The following is a 23,938-nucleotide window of genomic DNA, read 5'->3' on the forward strand; positions in this document are numbered from 1 at the left end:
AGCTGCTCTTTTCAGTCAGCCCTTGGCCAAGCGTTTGTCATCATCCGTCACTAGAGTGACGTTCGTTGAACTTGACCAGATGGTAGCTGAAGGAAATTGACCCTAATGACTGCTTGCCCAAAAACAACAGCTTCGGTGTCCTCTTCGCCACAGCCACCACCCAGGCAGGCTTACACTGTTGCTTATTTTGCTTTGGCTGGTTCATTCTTTTTAGTGTGGGAGACTCTTCTGGTGACGGCACTGTTTTTATCTGTAGTTGTGATCCAGCTTCACAGAGCTTCCCGTCCCTTAGAAGGGAATTATACTTTACTCTCTACATTTGCTCTTTCAAACCTTTTAGCTTAGCTGGCGAACAGCTGGAGACTCCACTGAAGGGGAACGGAGACCCTTGCAATGCTGCGTAAGCACCTTGAAGATTTCATCAGTTGTGGAAAAGAACGCTTTATCAAAATAGCTTCTGTGCCGTAGAGTCCAAAGAACAATCCAGTTTTCTATGCCAGCATTTTTAAAGAAAGATACACATTTGTTTTCGCATTTTAAGGGATGGGGAAATTCAGTTTACTTCAGTTCCCTTTTATCTATCCCTTCACAAACTGGAAAAGATTGCATGGCTCAGCAAGGCATTTTCAGAGACAAGGGTCCTGCAAATGTTTGTTAGATAAAGGTTAATTAAATTACACCCTTACTTGGTCACAGAAGTCTTGAGCACCTGAGCATACAATGGATTTTCACACATTAGGTGCTAAAACACCTAATCTAATGGGGAATCTGAGGCCGCACGTGTGTGTGTGTGTGTGTGTGTGTGTGTGTGTGTGAGAGAGAGAGAGAGAGAGAGAGAGGGAGAGAGAGGGAGATGGAGATGGAGATGGAGATGGAGATGGAGATGGAGATGTGGCCCTTCAGGCCTCTCTATCTGGCCCTTGAACCTCCACAGGCTATACCCCTAACTAATTCTGCTTCACACCCCAAGCATTTTTGCCTGGCTGGAATGTGGCCTTGAAGTCTAATAATGCCTCTTGCTTTTCTGGATGGAGGAGAGAGAGGGGTATGTGAGACTGTGTACACACGATATCTTTAAAGCACATTCAGAACACATCCCCCCCCAAAAAAAAGAATCCTGGGAACTGTAGTTTATTCCTCAGAGGCCTACAGTTTCCAGCATGCTTAACAAAGTACAGTACCCAGGATTCTTTTTTGTGTGTGGGGATGTGCTTTAAATGCTTGTTAAAGGTATGGTGTGACTGTACATAGCCTGAGTCTGTCTAGAAATTAGCCTACTGTACAAAGGTAATATTCACATTAATTGCTCCACCCACTATTGCCTCTGGCTCCACCTACTACTGGCATATGGCCCTCAAAAGGTTGTCTAGCAGGGAATATAGCCTTCTGGTTGAAAAAGATTCTTAACCCTTGTTGTCTTGAGAGGTCCTTCCTTATAATACAGGAAAAGGAGATGGCTTAAACAGCCATCTCTGATGTGTGTAGGTGTTTCAAAAAGATGCTTTGATCATACTCTGCACAAATATCAGGTGTCCTGAAAAATGTACTAAAATCAAAGGTTCACAATGCTCATGCTAGGTTAATGTGAGGTAATTCCTCTGAGCATGTGCAGAGTTTCTTTTTCTTTCCACACACAGTTTTTAGGGATTTGGGAACAGGGAAAAGGACTTCTAGATCAGATTCTGAATAAGGTATTCCTGAGTTACCAGCATCAGTGTTGTAGATGCCAACATGACCTTGTTAGGTACTGCTCTTGAAATAAATATTATGGCAATAATGATGAAGTGAAAAAATAAAAACCTTGGCCATCTTGGCTGCTCTGGGCTCCTACTGGGAGGAAGGGTGGAATATAAATCTAATAAATAAATAAATAAATAAATAAAATAAATCTTGACTGAAAAGGGCTTGCTGTGGAGAGCAGATTCATCCTTTGCCTTCCCCAACACATTTCTGTATGTATGTTAATGCATTAAAAATAAATAAAACAAACCTCACAGTTTTGGGCAAGTAGTGATGGTGGAGAACCATGTATATGGCCATGAGCTTCTTGGAGGAAAGATGGGAATATAATAAATAAATAAACTCTCATTTAAAAGTTGACTTTTTTTCTCAAGAGGCTTAATTCTTCAAAAAGTTTTTCCTGAGAGTGTCTTGGATTTGCTGAATGATGTTTGAGCTTTGATTCTACTGCCAATAAATTTAAAAATAACTAAAGGAAGCCACAGACCTGAACTTACAAGATCTGAACAGGGTGGTTCATGACAGATGCTCTTGGAGGTCGCTGATTCATAGGGTCGCCATAAGTCGTAGTCGACTTGGAGGCACATAATAACAACAACAAACCTGAACAACTAGGTGCCTGGGAAATTTCCAACCATTGCCTGGTGAAGGTGTAGTTTCTTTACCTGTTAACATTTTAATGCTCTTTGGGGTTTTTCTTCTCTTTCAGATCTAGAATCCAATGGTGATTTAAACAATGATGAATATGAATATGAGGATGAAGCTAAACTTGTCATATTTCCAGACCACTATGAAATTCCTTTGCCTAACATAGAAGAGTTACCAGCTCTGGTAAGTGAGTATGTCTGGGTGACAGATGAAGAATGGGATTTAAGATGGATTTAAGCTGGGTGATGGGGGGTGGGTGGGTTTAAAGTTAAAGAAACAAATTGTATTCTTTTGGTTTATTTTGGGTGCAGAGACCATCATTTCTGCACATCCCAGAAAAACCACTTGTGTAGACATGCTCTTGTGTTGATTGTTAAATCACACAGGATTGCTGTGAGGATGAATTGATACTGTAGAGTACTTTGGACTCAAGAACCGCATCCTGTAAATTTTTACGTTAAGTCCCACTGAATTCAGTGGAGCTTGCTTCTAAGAAAATGTGTTTGGAATCTCAGTTCAAGTTCACTTACATGCGATGAACTGAACTTGAAGTTTATGAGAAATGCTGTTTTCCCCCCAGTGCAAGTCCTATAGTTTAGTCATCTTGGACCAGAAAGGTTTAATTTTTTATTTCAAAACTAACTTTCCTTTTTTTAGGTAAAATCCCACTCTCATGGCTTATGGGAGGTAAAAGTATTTGAACACAAAAGGAGAGTATAAAATATAGGTGAGATAATAGCTGGTATTCATTGCTAGTCCTACTCAGAGTAGACCCACTGAAGTTAATGAACATGACTACTGGTTCATTAATTTCAGTGGGTCTACTCTGAGTAAGGCTTACTTGAATACCATTCCATGTTTTTCATTTTTAAAATCTCAGGTTTAATCCTTAGCATCTCTGGTAAGAGAGAAGTAATCTTACCACATACAGAGCAGTGAGGCAGACCTGTAGGCATAAATGGCAGTTTTGGGGCCAAACATACCTTTCGTCTTTAGGGTTGAGTGTAGGAGAGGAGAAAAACTGGCTTCACTGCAAGTGAGGAACATGCCCTAAGTGCTTTCCTTCTATTAAATCTGTTCTCACCCTGAAAGAATCGCAGGTAGCAAGACTGTGGGACTTTGGAGAACTATTAAGAGTAGGCTATCCTGAGGTTAATGAGACATTAGTCTTGACTTGGTAGATAAGGCAGGTCATTATATTCTTGGACAGTTAACTTATTACTAGAATACAAAACTTGATCTAAACTAGGGATTGCTAACCTGTGGCTGAAATAGTTCCTGAATGTTGTCCATGCTAGCTGGAGCTAATGGGAGTCCCAACAATATCTGGGGGCCATAGGTTAGCCACCTCAATCTAAACTCTCCCTAAGTTTTCACCCTTGTTCCAATAAGACAGCTCAGTTGAAAGAAGTTGTTATACTTTTCAAAGCTGCTCATCCTCTCTGAGAACTTTTCCTCAGGGCTTGGTTGTGCAGGGACAGCTGATTATATTTGCTACAGTAGTTTACTGCAGTGGCTAAGAGTGTGTGCTGTGAATGGCAGGATCCTTGGTTGAGATCTTGCCTCAGCCTTGAACTCTGTTGATGGCATTAGGCAAGCAGCTTTCTTTGATTCTTCATTCCACCCCTGCTCCACAATCTGTAGTATGGGGGATGCTATTGACCTACCTTGCAGGGCTTTTGTAAGGATTACTGAGGAAATGTATCTGAAGGACTTTGCTCATTCTAAAAGGTTATATAAAAGTTAAGTTGCTATTGTTTCTCTTGGTTGCAGTCATAAGACATAGGGAAAGTTTTGTCTTTTGGAGTTTTTTTATGCTGCCTTTTATGTTCAGTTGACTTCTCCCCCCCCCCTTTTCAGGTTACAATAGCTTGCGATGCAGTCCTCAGTTCAAAATCTCCTTATAGAAAGCAAGACCCAGATTCATGGGAAGAGGAGCTGCAAGTCTCCAAACATGCCAACACTCTTGTACAGATGGACAATGGAGTTAGGATTCCGCCAAGGTGAGGCTGCCACAGTTTATATCTAAGAACTGCCCTCCTGGAACAGACCCAAGAACCTACCTAATCTAGCGTCCTGCATTCTACATTAGCCAATTGGATACCTTTTGGAAGCGCTCATGCAGGTCATGAAAGCAACTGTTTGTGCTAGTTATTAGTCCCCAGCATTCACAGATACATAGCCTTTGAACATGGAGGTTCCATTTAGCTATCAAGACTAATAGCCATTGATGGACAAATTTATGCAGGGTAGGCCTAACTCTTTTGTCTAATCTGTATAATTTTTAGAGTTGCAGGAAAAATGAGTTCCTCTTGGAAGCTTTTCTTGGCAATTGCAGGTGCTGAAAAAAAGTGTTTCATATGCTGGAGAGCCAATGTTAACATGCCCATTTTAGGATTGATTCTGAATGTTCTGCAGGAAGTATCTCCAGACTAATACCTCAATTTCACAAGATTAACAGGTTTGCATGAAATAGCTACCTTCGATGAACAAGTAAATCATAGAAAATTTCCCCCTTCCTCTATATACGCTCCTCACATCTTTTCCCCCCTCCCCTTTCAGATGTTCTCAGTGTTGAGGTCTAGAAACCAACACTGTAAACTACATGGAGGAGGAGAGTCTAAGGATTCAAAAGGCATTCTTATGTTGAGGATCATATGCTCTGCCAGCTTCTCCACTGCAGATAGTTTTCTATGGGTCACTTGATTGCGCGTCTTTTTCCTCCGTAATCAACTGGGTCTGAACTACCAAGCTTGTTATGGAAGAGAGGAAGAAGGAACCACTCAGCTGCCTAGCAAGTGTTGAGGCCCCTGCACTGCTCCCCCCCACTGCTCCCCATTCCCAAGAAGAGTTCCCAGGATGGTTGAGGTTTTAAGAATATGTTTCTGCTCACTGGCCCCTCCACACCCCCCCCCAATCCTCCTAATTTTGTTAGAGAAGCAAGGGAGCAATTTCAAACAAGATTTTAGTTGCGAGGCACTGTGGAATAGTACCTACTGGACAGAGGGACACAGGTAGGGTAGACACAGTTCAGTGGCAGAGCATATGTTTTGCATGTTGGAGGGCCTACGTTCCTGGCATCTCCAGTGAAAGGAGCCCAGGAAGCAGGGCTTAAGCTCTTGGAGAACTGCTGTTATTCAGAGCAGATATTATTGGGTGAGACATACCAAAGGTCTAACTCAATATAAGGCAGCTTCACATTCTCATATCCAGCCAGGTTCTTGCAGGGAGATTCTGGCTGTGCATCTTAAATGTCTTGGGGCAGCTGGAGAGTATGCACTTCCATTTGCTTTTCTCCTTTGCCTGCTGTTGGGCAAAAACAGTTTGCTACAACAGCCATGCTGGGGATGTGTTGGGTAGGGTAGGTGACCAGTGGAAGAATCAAACAAGACAACCGTACTGGCAAAGAACACTATAGCATGTAGAGAAATAGCTAGAATCTCTCAGGTGAGATCTTCCAGCCCTAGACCTGTCACAAGGAGGTCCTGCCGCCTCCCACCCGCCTTGTAGTATATCGATAGTAGGGCAACACTTTGATATAAGCCATCTTATTTGTCATCCCTCTCATTTTCTGTCTGTGCAGCAGCCATTAAGGCCCCAGTTGGCAGCTATTTACATTTCCTTCATAACCATTAACACAACATTAATCCATTACCTGCCTCACACAAAGTACATTAAAGTTAATTAAATGATTCTAAAGTGCCTTGCAGTACATTATATGGTTTTATAACATATAACATTTAATATTTAATGTTCTTAATTGTCAGCAGACTAGGGTGTTTTGCTTTATTGTACTGTTTTGAATTGAATCTGTATTGAATACTCAGGCTAGGAGGACATTTTGCTCACATTAATCCTTTTTTACTAAGATCTCCCTGTTCCATTCTCTCTCTGCCTCCCCACTACTGAAATGTAGATTGTAAGTTCCTTGGGGCCAGTATCTGTTGCATGTTTTTCCTTTGCTAATGTTGCTTTGTTATGTATGTAGATAGCACTGTAGAAGTAACCATTAATAAAGAACAGCAGCTTGGGAGGACTGGTGAGGTGGGGTTATTAAATGGTAGAAGACTGTGGTAGATCCCTTGGCAATTGCCAATTTGGGAATCTTGGCTGCTTACCAGTCCTGGAGCCAGACTCAGGTTTCCTCAGTGCTGGCAATTTAACTCAGACTGTTCCTTGATTTCAGTGGCTGGAAATGTGCAAAATGCGACCTACGGGAAAATCTTTGGCTGAATCTTACAGATGGGTCAATATTGTGTGGAAAGTGGTTCTTTTATGGCAATGGAGGAAATGGACATGCACTGGAGCACTACAAAGAGATGGGTTATCCCTTAGCAGTGAAGCTTGGAACAATTACTCCTGATGGTGCAGGTTAGTCGAAGCCATATCCATTACTGTTGTGTGTGTTTTTTAACCATTCTTCCCTGACATGATCGTTAAAGGGGATGCCTATTTTCAGACAGAAGCAACAAATATGCAGCTTTAGGTACGTACACAGCCAATTGAAAGCAAGTGTCATGGCACCTGGAAGCACTTGTTATGTTGTTGTCAGGCAAATCTATTCCATTCCAAGGCTGAGCACAGGAAAGCCAGTCCAACCCCACCCCCCTAATCCATATTTACTTTCTGGGGAAAATCTGATAAGTAAAATAAATAAATAAATAAATAAAGGCTGCCAATTTCACAGTATTTAAACCGTCTGTTGACAAAAAAAAGCCTCTGTCTGAAAGCACCCTTTGAAAAGAAATGAGGCGGGGGGCTTATAACCTTCATTCAGACCCAGCCAAAAGATAAAATAAAAATCACACTAGCTGACTTTGGTATATATTTGGACCCCAATGAGATTTCCAGTGGACGGATGGAGTCGTTTTGCACCCCAAAGACCTTTTTTACCATAAGTGTGCTTGACGCTGCTCAAGTGTAAATTACACAATACAAGGCAGAAATCTGGCCCCAGGGCTTTTTGCTGAGATATTTTTGGACCCCATAAGAAGAGCCTGCTGGATCAGGCCAGTGGCCCATCTAGTCTAGAATCCTATTCTCACAGTGTCCAACCAGATGCCCATGGGAAACCCACAAGCAATGACCTCAGTGCAAGAGCACTCTCCCCTCCTGTGGCTTCCAGCAACTGGTTTTTAGAAGCATACTGCATCTGATTATGGTGGCAGAGCACAGACATCGTGGCTAGTAGCCAATTATAGCTTTATACTCCATGAATTTGTCTAATTTTCTTTTAAAGCTATTCATGTCGGTGGCCATCACTGCCTCTTGTGGGAGTGAATTCTACAGTTTAACTATGCGCTGCGTGAAGAAGTACTTTCTTTTGTCTGTCCTGAATCTTCCAACATTCAGCTTCATTGAATGTCTACAAGTTCTAGTATTGTGAGAGAGGAAGAAAAACTTTTCTCTAGCATTTTTTCCATGTCATGCATAATTTTTTACACTTCTGTCAGGTGTTTTTTTTTCTAGAAGGAAAATGGTAAGTAGTAACTGACTGACATTTGGGGATTTTGTGCAGATTAAAATTTGTGACAATGTCCTGGAAGGATATCCTTGTAGGTCTACTTGTGTGTAAATTACACAATGAACAGTGCACTTGGCATCAAAAAGTATCCCACAAGTATGCATGAAGGTTAAGGCAGTGTATGAACTTAAAATTGGGCTGGGGAAAAAAATCTGCTTCAAGCAGCAGAGTGTAGGAAGGTGGGCTGGGTTTTGCCCATCTCTTGCACACTCAGTTTTGTCAAAGTGATTCCCCACCACAGATAGAAATCTCTCTTTTACTGTTGGCATATCCAGTAGCCAAGCAGAAATTTTAGTTGCCTGTTTGCCCTCTGATGCTCTTCCCCACTCGTCCTGCCCTGGTTGGTCACTTCCATTCCTTTGTGACTTCTCTGACGGAGTAGGCCCATCTCCCTTCCCTTGAAAATGAAAAAGCAAGCAGATGCTTTGATGCTGGGCTTTGTTTCTTCCTCTGGTCCAGGGCCTTGACTCCCTCTCTTGCATCTCATCATCCCGCTCTCTTTTTCTTGCTTGTCTTCAGCAATTCAGTTACTGTCAGTAGAACACCTCTGCAGGATATATTTCATAAAGGGGTCTGACCCTTCTGTCAGGCATGTGCCAGGGGTCAGGTAGCACCCACTGACTGTGCTGTGGACTGTTCCATAGATAGTTTGTGCTGGACTTGATTTTTTTTTTTTAAAGGGTGTTTTCTGTTGTCATCTTCCCTTGATGTTGTATATGAAGGCCTGCTTTATGTGACAACTAATCCTGGAAAGATAACCTTCTGGGCTTCCTTTAATTGCATAGTGTAAAGTGAATTGATGTCCCCTCCCAACCCTTGGAAAAAATCAGGGTTTCTTAACTCCTTTATGCTAAGATCAGTGATCCTAGAGTTGAAAGCAAGGTTTTTATCCTTGATGTGTGGAGCTTACCATTCCATAGGGATAAATGGTCCTAATTCTGGTGGTACTATTTCAGACTCGGGGTGGTGGTCATTTTTATTTATTTATTTATTATGAGATTTGTTAGTCGCCCATCTGGCTGGTTGGCCAGCCACTCTGGGCGACGTACACGTTAAAACAGTATATAAAACGGTTAAAAATTTTAAAACACAGTAAAACTAGCCCGTTCCAAAAGCCTGCCTAAAAAACCAGGTCTTCAGGGTCCGGCGGAAGCTCATTATAGACGGGGCATGGCGTAGATCACTTGGGAGAGAATTCCATAGGGTGGGGGCCACAATTGAGAAGGCCCTCTCTCAAGTCCTCACCAGTCTAGTTGTTTTGACTGGTGGGATCCAGAGAAGGCCTTCCGAGGCTGATCTTGTTGAGCGGCATCCCTGTCGATGCTGGAGGTGCTCCTTCAGATAAGCTGGGCCACAACCGTATAGGGTTTTAAAGGTTAAGACCAACACCTTGAATTGGGCTCGGTACACAACCGGTAACCAATGTAACTCCTTCAACACAGGAGTGATGTGATCTCTACGGCGGCCGCCTGTAATCAGACGCGCCGCTGCATTTTGTACCAGCTGTAACTTCCGAACCGTTTTCAAGGGTAACCCCACATAGAGCGCATTACAGTAGTCTAAGCGAGTGGTGATCAGGGCATGTACCACCGGTGGGAGCAGCTGATTAGGAAGGTAGGGGCATAGCCTCCATATCAGATGGAGTTGATACAGAGCTGCCTGGCTCACAGCCGAAACTTGGGCCTCCATGGACAGCTGGGAGTCAAGAACGACCCCCAGGCTATGAACCTGGTCTTTCAGGGGCAGTCGTACCCCGTTAAGCACCAGGTCTATATCTCCCAGCCTTCCCTTGTCTCCCACAAACAGCACCTCGGTTTTGTCAGGATTCAGCTTCAGCTTATTCCTTCCCATCCAGCCACTCACCGACTCCAGACATTTGGACAGGGTTTCCACAACCAACCTTGGTGAAGATTTAAATGAGAGATAAAGCTGCATGTCATCCGCATACTGATGACACTGCAGCCCAAATTTCCTGATGATTGCTCCCAGCGGCTTTATATAGATGTTAAAAAGCATTGGAGAAAGGATAGATCCCTGTGGTACCCCACAAGTGAGGGGCCAGGGATCTGAAACCTCCTCCTCCAGTGCTACTCTCTGGTACCTCCCAGAGAGGAAGGAACGGAACCACTGTAATACAGTGCCCCCAATACCTAACCTCTGCAGGCGGTCCAAGAGGATACCGTGGTCAACGGTATCGAAAGCCGCTGAGAGATCGAGAAGGACAAGGCATTTGCCTCTATCCCACGCCCTTCTCATATAATCTACCAAGGCGACCAAGGCTGTTTCTGTCCCATGTCCCGGTCTGAAGCCCGATTGAAATGGATCTAGATAATCCGTTTCTTCCAAGTGTGCTTGCAGCTGTTTAGCCACCACCCGCTCAACTGCCTTGCCTAAGAATGGCAAATTTGAGACTGGGCGAAAGTTGTTCAGATCTTGGGGGTTCAAGGAGGGCTTTTTTAAGATTGGTTTTATTATCGCCTCCTTGAGCACTGATGGCATTACTCCCTCTTCAAGCGATGCATTTACCATCAGCTTGATTCTTTCTCCCAGTCTATTTTTGCAGCTCATGATGAGCCACGAAGGGCAAGGATCAAGTAGGCAGGTGGTTGGCTTTAAAGTTGAAAGCACCTTGTCCACTTCCTCAGAGGGAAGAAGCTGAAACCGATCCCACGCCATCAAAGCAACACTGATCACCTCTGGCTCACTCCCTGTATCCACAGTGTACAGAATATCACTTTTAATACGATCGATTTTATCCGCAAAGTGTTTAGCAAACTCGTCACAGGAGACCTTATCATGTTCCCGCAGTACCGGAGCAACTGGACCGACCAGGCTCCGGACCACTTGGAACAGTCTCCTGGGATAGCACTCTGCAGATGCAATAGAGGAAGCATAAAAATCCTTTTTTGCTGCCCTTATTGCCTCATGATAGGCTGCAGCAGCGGCTCTAACCAGTGTTCGATCGTCCTCAGAGCGAGACTTTCGCCACCAACGCTCTAGCCGTCTCACCTCCCGCCTCAGAGTTCGCAACCATGGGGTAAACCACGGTGCCATCTGAGTTCTGTTCAGGGGGAGAGGGTGTTTTGGAGCCACTCGGTTCAGTGCCCCAGTGATCGTGGCATTCCAGCCCTCCACCAGGGCCTCAGCTGAGTGGCTGTTTGCTTGCTCCAGAGTATCCCCTAGCGCATTCAAGAATCCATTTGGCTCCATCAGGCGCCTGGGGCGGACCATCTTAATGGGCCCTTCACCCCCGCAGAGGGTTTGCGGCAGTGAAAGGTCCATCCTCACCAGGTAGTGATCTGACCATGACAAGGGGGTGATGGATGTATCCCCAATTTTCAGACCACTCCCCTCCTCTCCTGAGACAAACACAAGGTCGAGTGCATGACCGGCTACATGGGTGGGGCCCATTGAAATAAGGTGCAGCTCCCAGGACGCCATGGTTTCCAAGAAGTCTCGAGGTGCTCCAGTGAGACTGGCCTCCGAGTGCACGTTGAAGTCCCCCAATACCAAAAGGTTCGGGGACTGCACCCGTACATCCGAGACCAGCCCCAGCACCTCGGCTAGGGAGTCCGTTGTGCAGCGGGGTGGGCGGTACACGAGCAGAATCCCTAGACTGCCCTTTGGTCCCAACCTCCAGTACATGCAATCTGCCACCTTGGTCTCATAGAGTGGGGGTCTGGTGAGAACCAAGGACCTTCGATAAATAACCGCCACTCCCCCTCCCCGACTACCAACCCTCGGCTGCTGTGCATACGAAAACCCAGCTGGGCACATGGCAGCCAGAGTAGGAGCAGAAGCTTCATCCAGCCAGGTTTCCGTAATACATGCCAGGTCCGCGCCCTCATCCAGTATCATATCATGGATGAGGGATGTTTTTTGGGTGACAGACCTGGCATTGCACAGCAGTACTCGAAGGCCGGAGCATGGAGCCAAGCACCCCCCAGCTATCTGTTGGTTCCGGGCAGGCCTGGAACGAGGGACAGATATTACGCATCTCTCTCTGGTTCCTCTTACCTGACATGGCGTGCCCCTAGCTCCCCACCAGCGTCTGCCGCTCAGCCTCGGTATACCTTGGGCTCCCACCCTTTCCCCCTCTCTCCCCTGTGAATAGCACATGCCCCAATGTTAGCTTCCGCCGCTGTTAAACCGCCCTCCCAAAAAGTGGCGAAGTTGAATGGCGCCACAAGGTCTCTTCAAAAGGCCTTCCAACAAAAGGGAGGCGATGCTGTTCCGCACAGAGTAGACCCACTGGATTAAGGCAAGTGCCACGGGCAGCCGCAATGTAGATCCGCCGCCAATCTCCTTTTCCTCCTCCTCCTCCAACTGACTGAATGCCTCCTGACCAATAAAATAAAATAAAATTCCTACATATAGAAAACTAGCATGTCAGGGATAAAGATTCTAACCCAGCCTTATTTCTGACACGCTAGCTTTTTATGTGTATGAATATTTTTGTATAGAGGAGCTTTCAGTCACTCCCCCCCCCCTTTCAGTAGTCTCAAGTAGCCAAGATGCAAGTTTGTCAGTGAGAACTCAGTGGAACATCCATGGGTGGTGAGCTTCTGACACCTTTGCTTCCCCCAGTATCTCCTGCAGCATGGGGCTGAGAGAAACATCAGCCCAGTGAGGAAGACCTGGCCTGCAAGGAACTAACATCTGATTGCTTCAGCAGTCAGTTCCAGGCCAGCTGCAGAGTAGCACTTGCTGGAACACCTGAGAAGGGGTGGGATTTATATATACCTTTGCCCTTCTGTAATAACTCTTGGTTGGTAGATGGGATATAAATTATTATAAATAAATAAACTAGGGTCACATCTACACCATACATTTGAAGTACTCTTATACAGTGTGTTAGTGATCTTTGAATGTCTCAACAAGGATATGTCACTGAAATGCCCTGGAAATTCTTGTTTGAGTAGGGATTGTCCTCTAGAGATAATAATCCTGGGATTATCATCCGTGAGTCGTGACTGCCAAATCAAGTCCTTAAAGCGCATTTTCTTCTGTTGCATAGTTTGGATCCCACAAAAACAACTGAGGTATTCCTTGTACTGTGTGAATGAGATTTACTTTGTCATATTCTGATCTTTCATGGCAGTGGTATTCATTTTTTAAAAAATGATTTCTGAAGCACTTTTTGGCAAAGATTTCATGCATCTTATCTCCTGGACTATGTTCACTTTGTGCTTAAACAAACAATCCACAAAACTGGCAGTGGCCAGTGGGACAATTCACTGGGCAAAACTGCAGGGCGCTGCTGTGGAGTGATTGGAGGCAGAGAAATTCCCACCCATAACTTACAGAGCACTGGGAAGCAGCAGTGAAGGCAGGGGGCTCTTCAGTCAGCACTGTTCAACGTATGGCCACTGACTGGATAGTTGACCTTGGATCAGATGCTGAAGTCAGCAGGAGCAGCTACCTAGATAGAAACTGTATGTTTGTGCAATATTGACTGAGGTGCCCTCTGTATTCTCCATCACCTCTTGGTGTTAAAAGCACTGGGGAGGGGTTCCCATCCCTCCTTGATTGCAATGTAGCCAGTGGTCTTGCCATGCTACATTTATTTAGAACAATGTTACAAATTCTGCACCTACAAAAGCTGGAATCTGCAGCCTCTTTCATTGATGCAAGTTAAGAGTTCATGCATATTTAAATAGCTTGCATAGTTTACTCTTTTCTGATTGTGGAGAAAGAAGCTATGCAGCAGAACAAGAATGTATTGCCCATGAAATAAGTGAAATTTTAGCAGACTTTTACTCCTACGTTTTCTTCAAGCAATTATTGGAAAATAAGTACCTTTTCTTAGGTAGCCTGAGCCATCATTATCTCTTGCTTTTATCACAGATGTGTAGTGATATGTCTGTAAAGATTATAAGAAAAGAAGTTAGAAAGCAGGGATTCTCAAGGAGTTGAATGCTAGACCTAGTGCTACATTCTGCATCCTTGTGGACTTGTGTCATGCGCAGTGCCCAAATTATGTCCTTTATCCTCATTCCAACCCTGTGAAGTAGTCTGGGCTGCAAGAGAGCTGACTTATCTAGGGCCAAATGGCTGATCAGAGTTCTGAACTTTGGGTTTGCTGCATCCAAGCCCAGCATTGAACAATACTAGGATCACACGCAGACATGCCAGAAGAACAACCCCCTCACAAACCGGATAAGGGAGAACACATTTGACAGTTCTCAATGTAGGCAGGCAGTGTTGTGCAACTCATAGGGATTTTCATTCATATTCATGCACAGTTTTGTTGCAAAGCTGGCCAAAGTGGGGGAAATGCATCCTCCCTTCAAACCCGTTTCACTTCTCTGTGCAGGATCACTACAGTAAAACAAATTTGGCTCTTGCCTTGAGTAGGCTATATCCCAGCGAGGCTGCAACTTTAGAACAAAGGGCTTTGCAGGCCACTTTATCATAGCCACATTTTGCCACACAGCTCCCAAGGGCCTCGTGGCTCAGCTGGCAGCTCTCTCTGAGGTTCCATCTCATACTTTTATACCATAGAATTAATGCCGCGTCAGGAAGCAAATAAATCATTTGAACTTCTGGCTGCAACTGAAAAGGACAGAGTGGCCTCTTGTCATTGTTAATGGCTGTGCGCTGAGGGCAGAGGGACAAAATTTATTGGAGGAAGGGATGCTAATGATGCACATTTGACACACTGCTCTGGAGGGCTTCCATCTGGCCAGGAGGGGATCAAACAGTCTGCCCTGAAGTCACCTGTATAATGTTTTGGCCAATGCAGGCTATTAAGAGGACCGATATATTGCAGTGGGACGTGGCCTGACAGTACAGATTTTGGTTGGTTAATAACAGAACAGAGTCTTAATAGGGAATTTTATCATTATTTAATCACATAGCAGTTTAAAGTAACCTGGGAAACTTAACAACCCTTCTTTAGCCTTGCAAACAATCCTGTTGTTAGGAAGGGAGGAGCAATAGATCTGTGTAGTCCTCTCCTCCACCCCAAAACAGTGGCACATAAAATGTGTTTCATTCCTGCCTACAGTAATTGGGAGCAATTTGCTAATCTTTAATATTTTCTTTTTCAACTAATTTGGGACCAATTAGATACCAAAATGGCTTTAAAACAAAGATGAAACAAGTTTGCTGTCAGTATTATGAAAGATTCAGGTTTTAAAATGGATCAAACTTTTGATTTCAATAGAGGACTATTGTCTGAAATTCTTAACTGTTAAAAGGAAATAATGTAGTTTGTCTTTTTGGAGTTTTTTGGATACAAAAGGGAAAAACCACATTTTTAAAGACATCCAGAGTGGTCACTGTGTCAGCCTGTTGCTTCAAAAACAACAAAGAATCTTGTGGGACTTTAAAGATTGACAACATTAATTTCAGCGTAAGCGTTTGTGGTCTGGAGTCCACTTTATCAGATATGTGAAATGTAATTCTTAGTTGGCAGATTTATATATGCATGTAATAAAAAAAGATGGAGTTGAGAGTTAAATGGCAATGAAAGGCAAAAGGTACAGTGTATGACAATTCATTTAGAATTACTGTATGCAAAGCAAGCAAAGTCCATAAAAGTTTGTGCCATATTAAATTTGTTAGCCTTTCTAAGTCAAGGCTGTTTGTATTTTAGCAGCATTCCTTTTTCATTGGAAGAAGAACCCACTGCTTTAGTGGTAGTTTCCATGGCAGGGGAGCCGCCTTTGCCTGTGATCATCTCTGTTGCCGAACAAATTTTCAGACTGTGATTTAAAATGGAGTTGCATTGCTTGAGTCAATTTAAGACGTATAACTCTAAGAGAAATAGATGTTACTAAGTGTATTAGTCTTAACTACACCTGTATCCTGCCCTTTCTCCAAGGAGCTCAGGATGGGGGGTAAGGGATTCCTAACCCTCTTTTCTCCAACAGCCCTGTGAGGTAGGTTAAGCCAAAAGATAGTGGGTGATACCCAATATTAATCATATCCAGAGTGGACCCATTTCAATGGATGTATTCTGAATATGGCTCAATTGGATGTCACCCAGTGAAGCTTCGTAGGTGGACAAAGATTTGTGTCCAAGTGTCGCTAGACAAAAGTTCAACAATTAAAAATTGACCTCAGCTGGGCTGCAGAAGAGACAAGTGGTATATCTAAGCCTATTTGTATTGTTAAGTTTTCAAATATTATTGTTTTGTTCCTGTTTTAAAAATTAATCTGAGTTTGTGACTTTTATCTCTAGCAGTCCAACATCAATATGGGTGCCTTTTTTTAGCTGAAGTGAAGTGCTTCAAACATGGATGTAAATAGCAACCCAAGGTTCATTTAAGTAAGGTGACTCAGATAAGCGCACAAACTTTTTCCAGGTGTCTCACGGCATTGTGACTTCACTGGAAAAGCATGAGAACTCTGAGCTCTTGTTTATAAATGGGAACAATAACATGCACTGGAAACAGAGACCAGTTTAACATGGAATGGTGACAGAAGGGCACACTGCCTGTCCATAAATGCCGGCAGAGTCACCCTTGGCGGACACTGGCAGAGAGAATGCTGGACTTGATCAGTCCTTTGCAGCTTAACTGTAAGGGGGCTTTCCGGCATCAAGCAACCAACAAATTTTTTAAAAGGGATTTGTAAACTTTTCTTAACAAAACTGCATTAATGACACCGTTTCATGTTGAAGGATGAAATGTGGAAGAGATGGACATCCCAACACTTATCAAGGGAAACACTGCTACTAATTTTGTGCTGACGAATTTAGGAGTCCAGAAATTACAGGGCAGGATGGTGCTCAAATATTGATCACTGATTGCTCATCTATATTCTGCTTTTCAACTAGATCGATCCTCAAGCTAAGTTAATAGCAATAGCAGCCGATCTAATATTCCAGTTAATTTTAAGTTTTCTCCTAGCACTGATGTTCTGGAGACAGCTCATTTGTATTTTTTTTTAAAGAAAGAGAATAGAAATCCTTTTAACTGCATATCTTCACTAGCAAAATCAATATTAGCAGATGGCCATATATTCCATAGCAGGTGAGAAGTTAAGAGATGACTTGTTGAGGGGCACACAATGTGTTTTGAATGCAGGTCTTTCTGATTTAAATGCAGTGCTCGAATCTCCTGGTTCGAAGCCTAGCTGGACCATCTTTCTGTTTAACCCACACGTACATTGAACATTAAACCTGCTACAAATAATCCCATATCAGCTAGTTCCATAGTCTGCTGTAAGAGAAGAAGAGCAGGCATGGACAGATTGCCAAAGGCCAGAGATACTTGTCTGATTCAAGGAATACTGTAGCCCAGCAACCTTCTGCAGAGGATGGTCAAACAAATATAAACAAACAGGAACTTTTAACAGATGTGTCTCACGGAGGAAAATACTTTTGCCAGCCCGACTAGACACAGCAGCTTGGATCCTACGTTGTGTCTGTGTTCCCATGGGGGAGGGGTAGCTTGGAATTTCCACCAACTCTCCAACTGCAGCCTGCCACGCCATATCCCACCCCATTCCCAAGGCTATTGCAATGCCCAGGATTACATTTTTGGGATGTGTGTGTGCGTAAAGGGGGCTGCAGAGGGAAGCCGGAGGCAGGAAAGCCCTGTCTCATGAACATGAACTCCTGTTCTATTAAATGGAAGGAAAGTTAGGCTCCAAACCAATAATCCTTTGTGTAAGCCCACACTCTGATGTTGGGGAAGGATACAAGGAGTTTCTCACAGGGGGTGGAGAGCAGCTGAGGGTTTTGGGGAAGGCACAGTTGGCATGATTTGATGTCTTTTACATTTGTATCCTGCCCTTCCTTGAAGGAACTCAGTTTGGGATATGTGGGATTTTATCCTTACAACAGCCTTGTGAGGGAGAATTAGGCAGAAAATAATAGCTGGTACAAAGGCACCCAGTGAATTTCATGTCTGAGCAGGGATTTGAAAACTATATTATATGCTGATTCTCCAGTGTATTGAACTGTGAACCAAATTAAGGTACGTAGAGCTTCTGGCCTGGGTTGTGGGTGTTTTTTCCACTCTGCAGGAGGGACTGTTATAAGCCTGGGGTTTCCCATTGCCCTTAAACAGCAGCATCCTGGGTGCCCTTACATTACAAAGCAAAAGTTACTCACAGATGTTTCCTGCTTTTGGTTTAACTTGGCTTTCTCCAAGCTGGCACCTTCCAGGTGTTTCTGGACTACAAGCCCCATCATCACTGACCAGCCCAGGCCTGTTCAGCCAATGGTCAGGGACAATGGGAATTGTAGCCCAAAATATTTGGAGGGCACCAGGTTGGAGAAGGTACATCTAAATTCTTTTAACATTTGTAGGGCGAGATTCCATAACAGAGAGTTGACTGAGTTCAATTTTGTTGCAGTGGAAGTGAATTTGAAAAAGTTCTTATTGGGAATATTTACACTTCTGTTTTTTTAAAGGCACGGGTAGACAACTTGTATCCTAAGGCCAGGTTTCTAATGTGGCCCTTAGCTTAATGCCATGTGGCTGGCAAGGAGGAAAAATGGGGAGAAAGAGGGTGGGGGGAGGGAGTGGGAGAGAGAGAGAAGGGGGATGGCAGAATATCCCCCCACACCTTTGGACATGACTGTACCAAGAATATGGAAAGAAGATCTTGCCCAACTCTAGGAAGTTAAGAGAGGCTGATCACTAGTAACACACACCTCCTTTTATGCCTCTGAATACCAATTGCTGGGAAATGCAAGTGGAGAGAGTGCTGTTGCACTCAGGTTCTGCTTACAGGCTTCCCATAGGGATCTGGTTGGCTACAGTGAGGGCTCTTAATGTTGTTATGAAGTGGTTCCTGGTTCCTGAAAGGATTGTTGTATGTCTGCTTCTAAAAATCCCTATTCTGTAATCTATTAGATCTAGGAAATTGATAAATCTCAAATTGGCCTTTCCTGGGCAAGAAGATAAGGGGATTGTGGCTGACCAACTCCAAGATCCCTTAGATGAGTGTGGCTTTCTGCAAGCACAGTTGCTCCACAAAGCTGCAGCATACTCTTGCAGTCCTAAGGCTGCTTCTTGCCAACCTTAGGCTACAAGTTCTGTTAAGGGAAATAATTGTTTCCTATTAATTAGCAGAACCCAGGAAGGTAACACATCAAAATATCCTGAGCCAGAATATTCTATTTTGGGGACCTCACAGCCCACTTTATAAACAGTTTCCCTCTCAATGGGTACTCGACCTGATGGCTATATACCACCTCCAGTACCAGAGGTGGCCATCACTACATCTTGTGGCAACAAATTTCATGGAACAGGTTCAGAGGAGGGCAACAGGGATGATCAGGGGACTGGAAACAAAGCCCTATCAGGAGAGACACTTTTCAAGTACATGAAAGGTTATCATATAGAGGAGGGCCGGGATCTCTTCTCGGTGGTTCAAGAGTGCAGGACACAGAATAATGGGCACAAGTTGCAGGAAGCCAGATGTCTACTGGACATCAAGAAAAACATCCTAACTGTTAGAGCCATACGACAATGGAACCAATTAACTTGAGAGGTAGTGGGTTCTCCGACACTGGAAGCATTCAGGAGGCAGCTGGGCAGCCGTCCGTCGGGAATGCTTCGATTTGGATTCCTGCATTGAGCCGGGGTTTGGACTTGATGGCCTTATAGGCCCCTTCCAACTCTACTATTCTGTGATTCTATAGTTAACTGCAGTCCTAGATTCTGCTTTCCTAGGACAACTAGCAAGTGTAGGAGAGTGTTCTTTCTGGCAGTGCAAGGGAGCAAGCTCCTCAGTTGATTTATTTATTTATTATTTAATTTGTATCCCGCCCTTCCTCCCAGCAGGATGCTCCTTCTCTGGCTGATGAATGGGACAAGGCTGGTCCTTCTCTTGCTGTTATGTTCTTTGTGAAAGGCAGAGGTCCTCTGAGTGGCCTTTAGTCCTCTAGCCAAAGGGCAGGGCCAAAGTTATCTTAAACAGAACCACTGGTTCATGCAGCCCAGTCTTGTCTGCCCTGACTGGAAGCAGCTTTCAAGGGTCAAAAGGCAGAGAACTTTCACACCACCAGCCCTTTGATCCTTTAAAAAAGAAAAAGATTTAAGATCCCTGGGATTGAGCCTGAAACCTTCTGCATGCACACCATGTGCTCTGACACAGAGCTGTGATCCTCCTCCTGACATTTAAAGGCTTACTGCCATGAGGCAGAGCCAGTTCCATACCTCCCAAATTGCCTCTGCTGCAAGCTGGGCAATGTGGGATGAAGCCACAGAAGAGTGGCTCCCCACGCTGCTGCAGTAATATGCAAAGGTCATCCTAGAATAGGTCTCTTTTGGTTGCCAATGGAAGCATTGTAACATGGAGAGCTTGGTAGTGAATAGGAGTGTGAAGGCCTGAAAAAAGAAAAAAAAATTGTGGAGGAAAAGGAAAACATTGGGGGAAACAGAGGGAAATCCATGGTGGTTTTCCCCCCAATTTCCCCCCAGTTTTTTTCTATGCCTTTACATCTCTAGTTGTACTGAATCACTGTGTTTACATAATACCTGGACTGGCATGTGTGCAGCAAAATTACTGTACCTCAGTCTTATGTAGGTGATAAAGTTTCAGAATATGTTGCTGTTAAGTAATATTGATGGTTAACACTTGATGAACTTCCCCTTTTGTTCTTATTTCTGCAGATGTCTATTCCTTTGATGAAGAGGAGGCGGTTTTGGACCCACACATAGCCAAACATTTAGCACATTTTGGAATTGATATGCTCCAAATGCATGTTGTAAGCGACTTCCTTTTTATTCAGAATCTCTCTAGAGCAGTCATAGAAAATAGAAAAATCAGTGCCTCTGAGTGACTGGGGATGCTTATTTATTTAAAAAAAATGTAATCTGCTTTTCAAATTATGTTCTATAAAAAAAGATCTGGTAACATAATAAAATGTCCATGGACTGACTCTGACAAGGCTCTAAGCATGTAGAGTGTATGCATGGGTGGGAAGCATACAGTGGGAAGTGGGTGGGAAGTAATTAATTTGTATTGCATCTTTCCTCCAAGGAGCTCAAGGTGGTGTACATGGTTCTCCCTCTCCATTTTATATTAGGCTGAGAGACAGTGCCTGGCCCAAGGTCACCCAGCAAGCTTCGTGGCTGAGTGGGGATTTGAACCCTGGTCTCCCAGGTCCTAGTCTGACACTCTAACCATCACATCACATTGTGTTGTTTTTAAAGAACGATAGAGCCCTAAGTCATGTTATGAAGTGTTTTTGAAGCTCCCCTTTGTTTCAAAAGATGATTTCTCTGTGGCATGGTGGCTGGTGTTTTGAGAAGCAGAAGACCAGTGCCCTTTTTGATCCTGGTTATTCAAGACATATCTACCACTGTGAAATTTGATTGAGGGCTGAGGCTCTACTCTTTTCTAGTCTTTCTGTCTCTTGGTCTTCTCATGTGTCCTGCACTGAGGTGCGTGTGGACACCAATTGATCTCAAAGCTGAACAACACAGGCAGACAGGAACAGCATGTAGGAAGAATTGAAAGCCCCATCTCTAGTTCGCCCAGAGATGTGCATCAACAACAAAAGTGGTATAGTTTCAGGTGCTACATTATCAATATTGGTCAGGCCTCTTACTAGCTCATGGTTATCACCATTGATAAAAACAACAGAATGAAATTTAACAGGGATAAGTGCAAAGTTCTACACCTACGAAAAAGGAATGAAGTGCAGTTATAAGATGGGGGATACTTGGCTCAGTAATGCTACATGCAAGAAGGATCTTGGAATTGTTCTTGATCACAAGCTGAATGTGAGCCAACAGCTGCAAAAATGTGAGCTGCAAAAAAGGCAAATGTTATTTTAGGTTGCATTAACAGAAGTATAGTTCCCAAATCACGTGAAGTACTAGTTGCCTTCTATTTGGCACTGGTTCGGTCTCATCTTGAGTACTGTGCCCAGTTCTGGACACCACACTTTAAGAAGGATACAGACAAACTGGAACAGGTTCAGAGGAGGGCAACAAGGATGATCAGAGGACTGGAAACAAAGTCCTATAAGGAGAGACTGAAAGAACTGGACATGTTTAGCCTGGAGAAGAGAAGACTGAGGGAAGATATGATAGCACTCTTCAGGTACTTCAAAAGTTGTTGCACAGAGGAGAGCCAGGATCCCTTCTCGATTTGAGCTCAAGTTACAGGAAGTCAGATTTCAACTGAACATCAGGAAAAACTTCCTAACTGTTAGAGCAATATGACAATGGAACCAATTACATAGGGAGATGGTGGACTCTCCAGTACTGGAGGCCTTTAAGAGGCAGCTGGACAGCCACCTGTTGGGTATGCTTTAAGATGGATTCTTGCATTGAGCACAGGACCCTTCCAACCCTACGATATGATATACCCATCATCATAACCACAATTGAGGGAATTCTGTGATCAGATCATCCAGTAGTCTTTTTTATAACTTAAAAGCAGCTGCAGCACCCCACCCCGTGAATTGAATCAGGACTGCAGTGCTGGGAGAAGGTGTGTATAACTCCCCCCTCCCATTTATAGTTCTCACTTGGAGTTACCATTTGTTATGTACTAGAAACAAGACAAGTATTAGAAACAAGGCAAGTACCTTAATGCACACTTACTAGGGGATAGGTCTAACTGAATTCAGAAGGAATTACTTCTGAGTACAAATGCATAGAATTGGGCTGATAGCTGTCTCTATTTTATCCTCATATTAACCTCTCTCAGAGAGAGAGGGGGGGGCTTATCCAAATGGAGCAGGATAATCCACGGTTTCCATATTCGGTTTGTCATCTGATAGTCCTCACTTTGCCTTTTAGTTCTCTCTTTTCCAATTTAAAAAAACACTTTTTTGCACCCGCACACGCAGCGGTAAGACCCCCTACATTCTTTTCGCTTTTTCCAAGCTCCGCCTCTAAAACCTCCCCCATCAACCAATTGGTCAGCAAAAAAATGACGTATGCTCCTCTCCCCCTTTGCAACGAAGCACAATATGGCTGTAAAGGAGTTCTTGGGGCAGAAGGAAAGGGAGAAGGAGGCGGGTGGTCTGTTTCAGCCTGCCTCCAGAAAGCTTTCTCAATTTCATTCTACTGGCTGGGGTTTTTGTTTCAAATCATTTCCCCGAGGGAAGGAAAGGGAGAAGGAGGGGGGGTTTGACACTTTCTTGCTTTTTTGGAGAAATAAGTGCAATTGCCAGCATGTGTATCTCCTTAAATATCCATAAAGGCAGAAAAGCATACATTCGTTTAAGCGTAATATCACAAATACAAACAAGAAAGGGGCTGCTGGTCGGTTTCACGCCTGCCCTAGGAAAGCTTTGTCAATTTCATTCTCTATGGCTCTCCAGAGATACACACGCCTGGCAATTGCACTTATTTCTCCAAAAAAGCAAGAAACGTGGCACACACCCCTCCTTCTCCCTTTCCTTCCTACAGCGAAATGATTTGAAACAAAAACCCCAACCAGTAGAATGAAATTGACAAAGCTTTCCGGAGGAAGGTGTGAAACTGATGAGCAGCCCCTTTCTCGCTTGCTGTGCGCAGATCTCACCCAGAGCGGCCACACAGTTTGCAGGCTGGCAAAAAATAAAATGCATCTGTGCAGTAGTTGCAGACACCCCCCCAATACCCCACCATTGCGATGATTGGTTCAATTTTCCTGGGCTTATTCTCGGACATAAGGGCAGATACGTGATTGGCTGGAATGAAGAGAAGGGGCAAGGGGAAACGCCCAAGAACCACGCATCAGCTGTAAAGTCCACGGTATTGCATCCTATCTCCTGAAGGCACAGTGGATGATTCCCGATTTTAAACAGCAAATAGCATTTTTGCCGGTATTGCAAGGAGCGGATTTAACCCACAAAAATGCGTAACAGCGCAAGACGTCATTTGGACGACCGAAAAATAATGAACACACATAGCGGGCGTGTCACACATTTTGCAGTTGTCTGGATGAGCCCAGAGACTTACCCAACACAACCTAGTGAGCTTCATGGCTGAATAGGGATTTGAATCCATGCTGTCCTGGCCTGAATCCAGTCCTCCATTTACTGTTTTACGATATATATTGTAAGATCTATTGTATATTAAAATTGCTTTATGTATGAAAATATAGATTGCAGATTTT

The 23,938-nt window shown here is 44.0% G+C and overlaps 1 protein-coding gene across 2 annotated transcripts in view; it reads left to right on the forward strand.

Annotated features, from left to right (window-relative positions):
• USP13 (ubiquitin specific peptidase 13) overlaps nucleotides 1–23,938 on the forward strand; it is a 100,041-nt gene that overhangs the window by 40,127 nt on the left and 35,976 nt on the right. For both annotated transcript variants that reach the window (XM_061637388.1, XM_061637389.1), the window contains exons 4-7: nucleotides 2,450–2,571; nucleotides 4,249–4,391; nucleotides 6,575–6,759; nucleotides 20,491–20,585. In XM_061637388.1, coding sequence (XP_061493372.1) covers nucleotides 2,450–2,571; nucleotides 4,249–4,391; nucleotides 6,575–6,759; nucleotides 20,491–20,585 — 545 coding nt within the window. The remainder of the gene's footprint in view (nucleotides 1–2,449; nucleotides 2,572–4,248; nucleotides 4,392–6,574; nucleotides 6,760–20,490; nucleotides 20,586–23,938) is intronic.

Source organism: Rhineura floridana, chromosome 7 (assembly GCF_030035675.1).
Source record: "Rhineura floridana isolate rRhiFlo1 chromosome 7, rRhiFlo1.hap2, whole genome shotgun sequence".
NCBI lineage: Eukaryota > Metazoa > Chordata > Lepidosauria > Squamata > Rhineuridae > Rhineura > Rhineura floridana.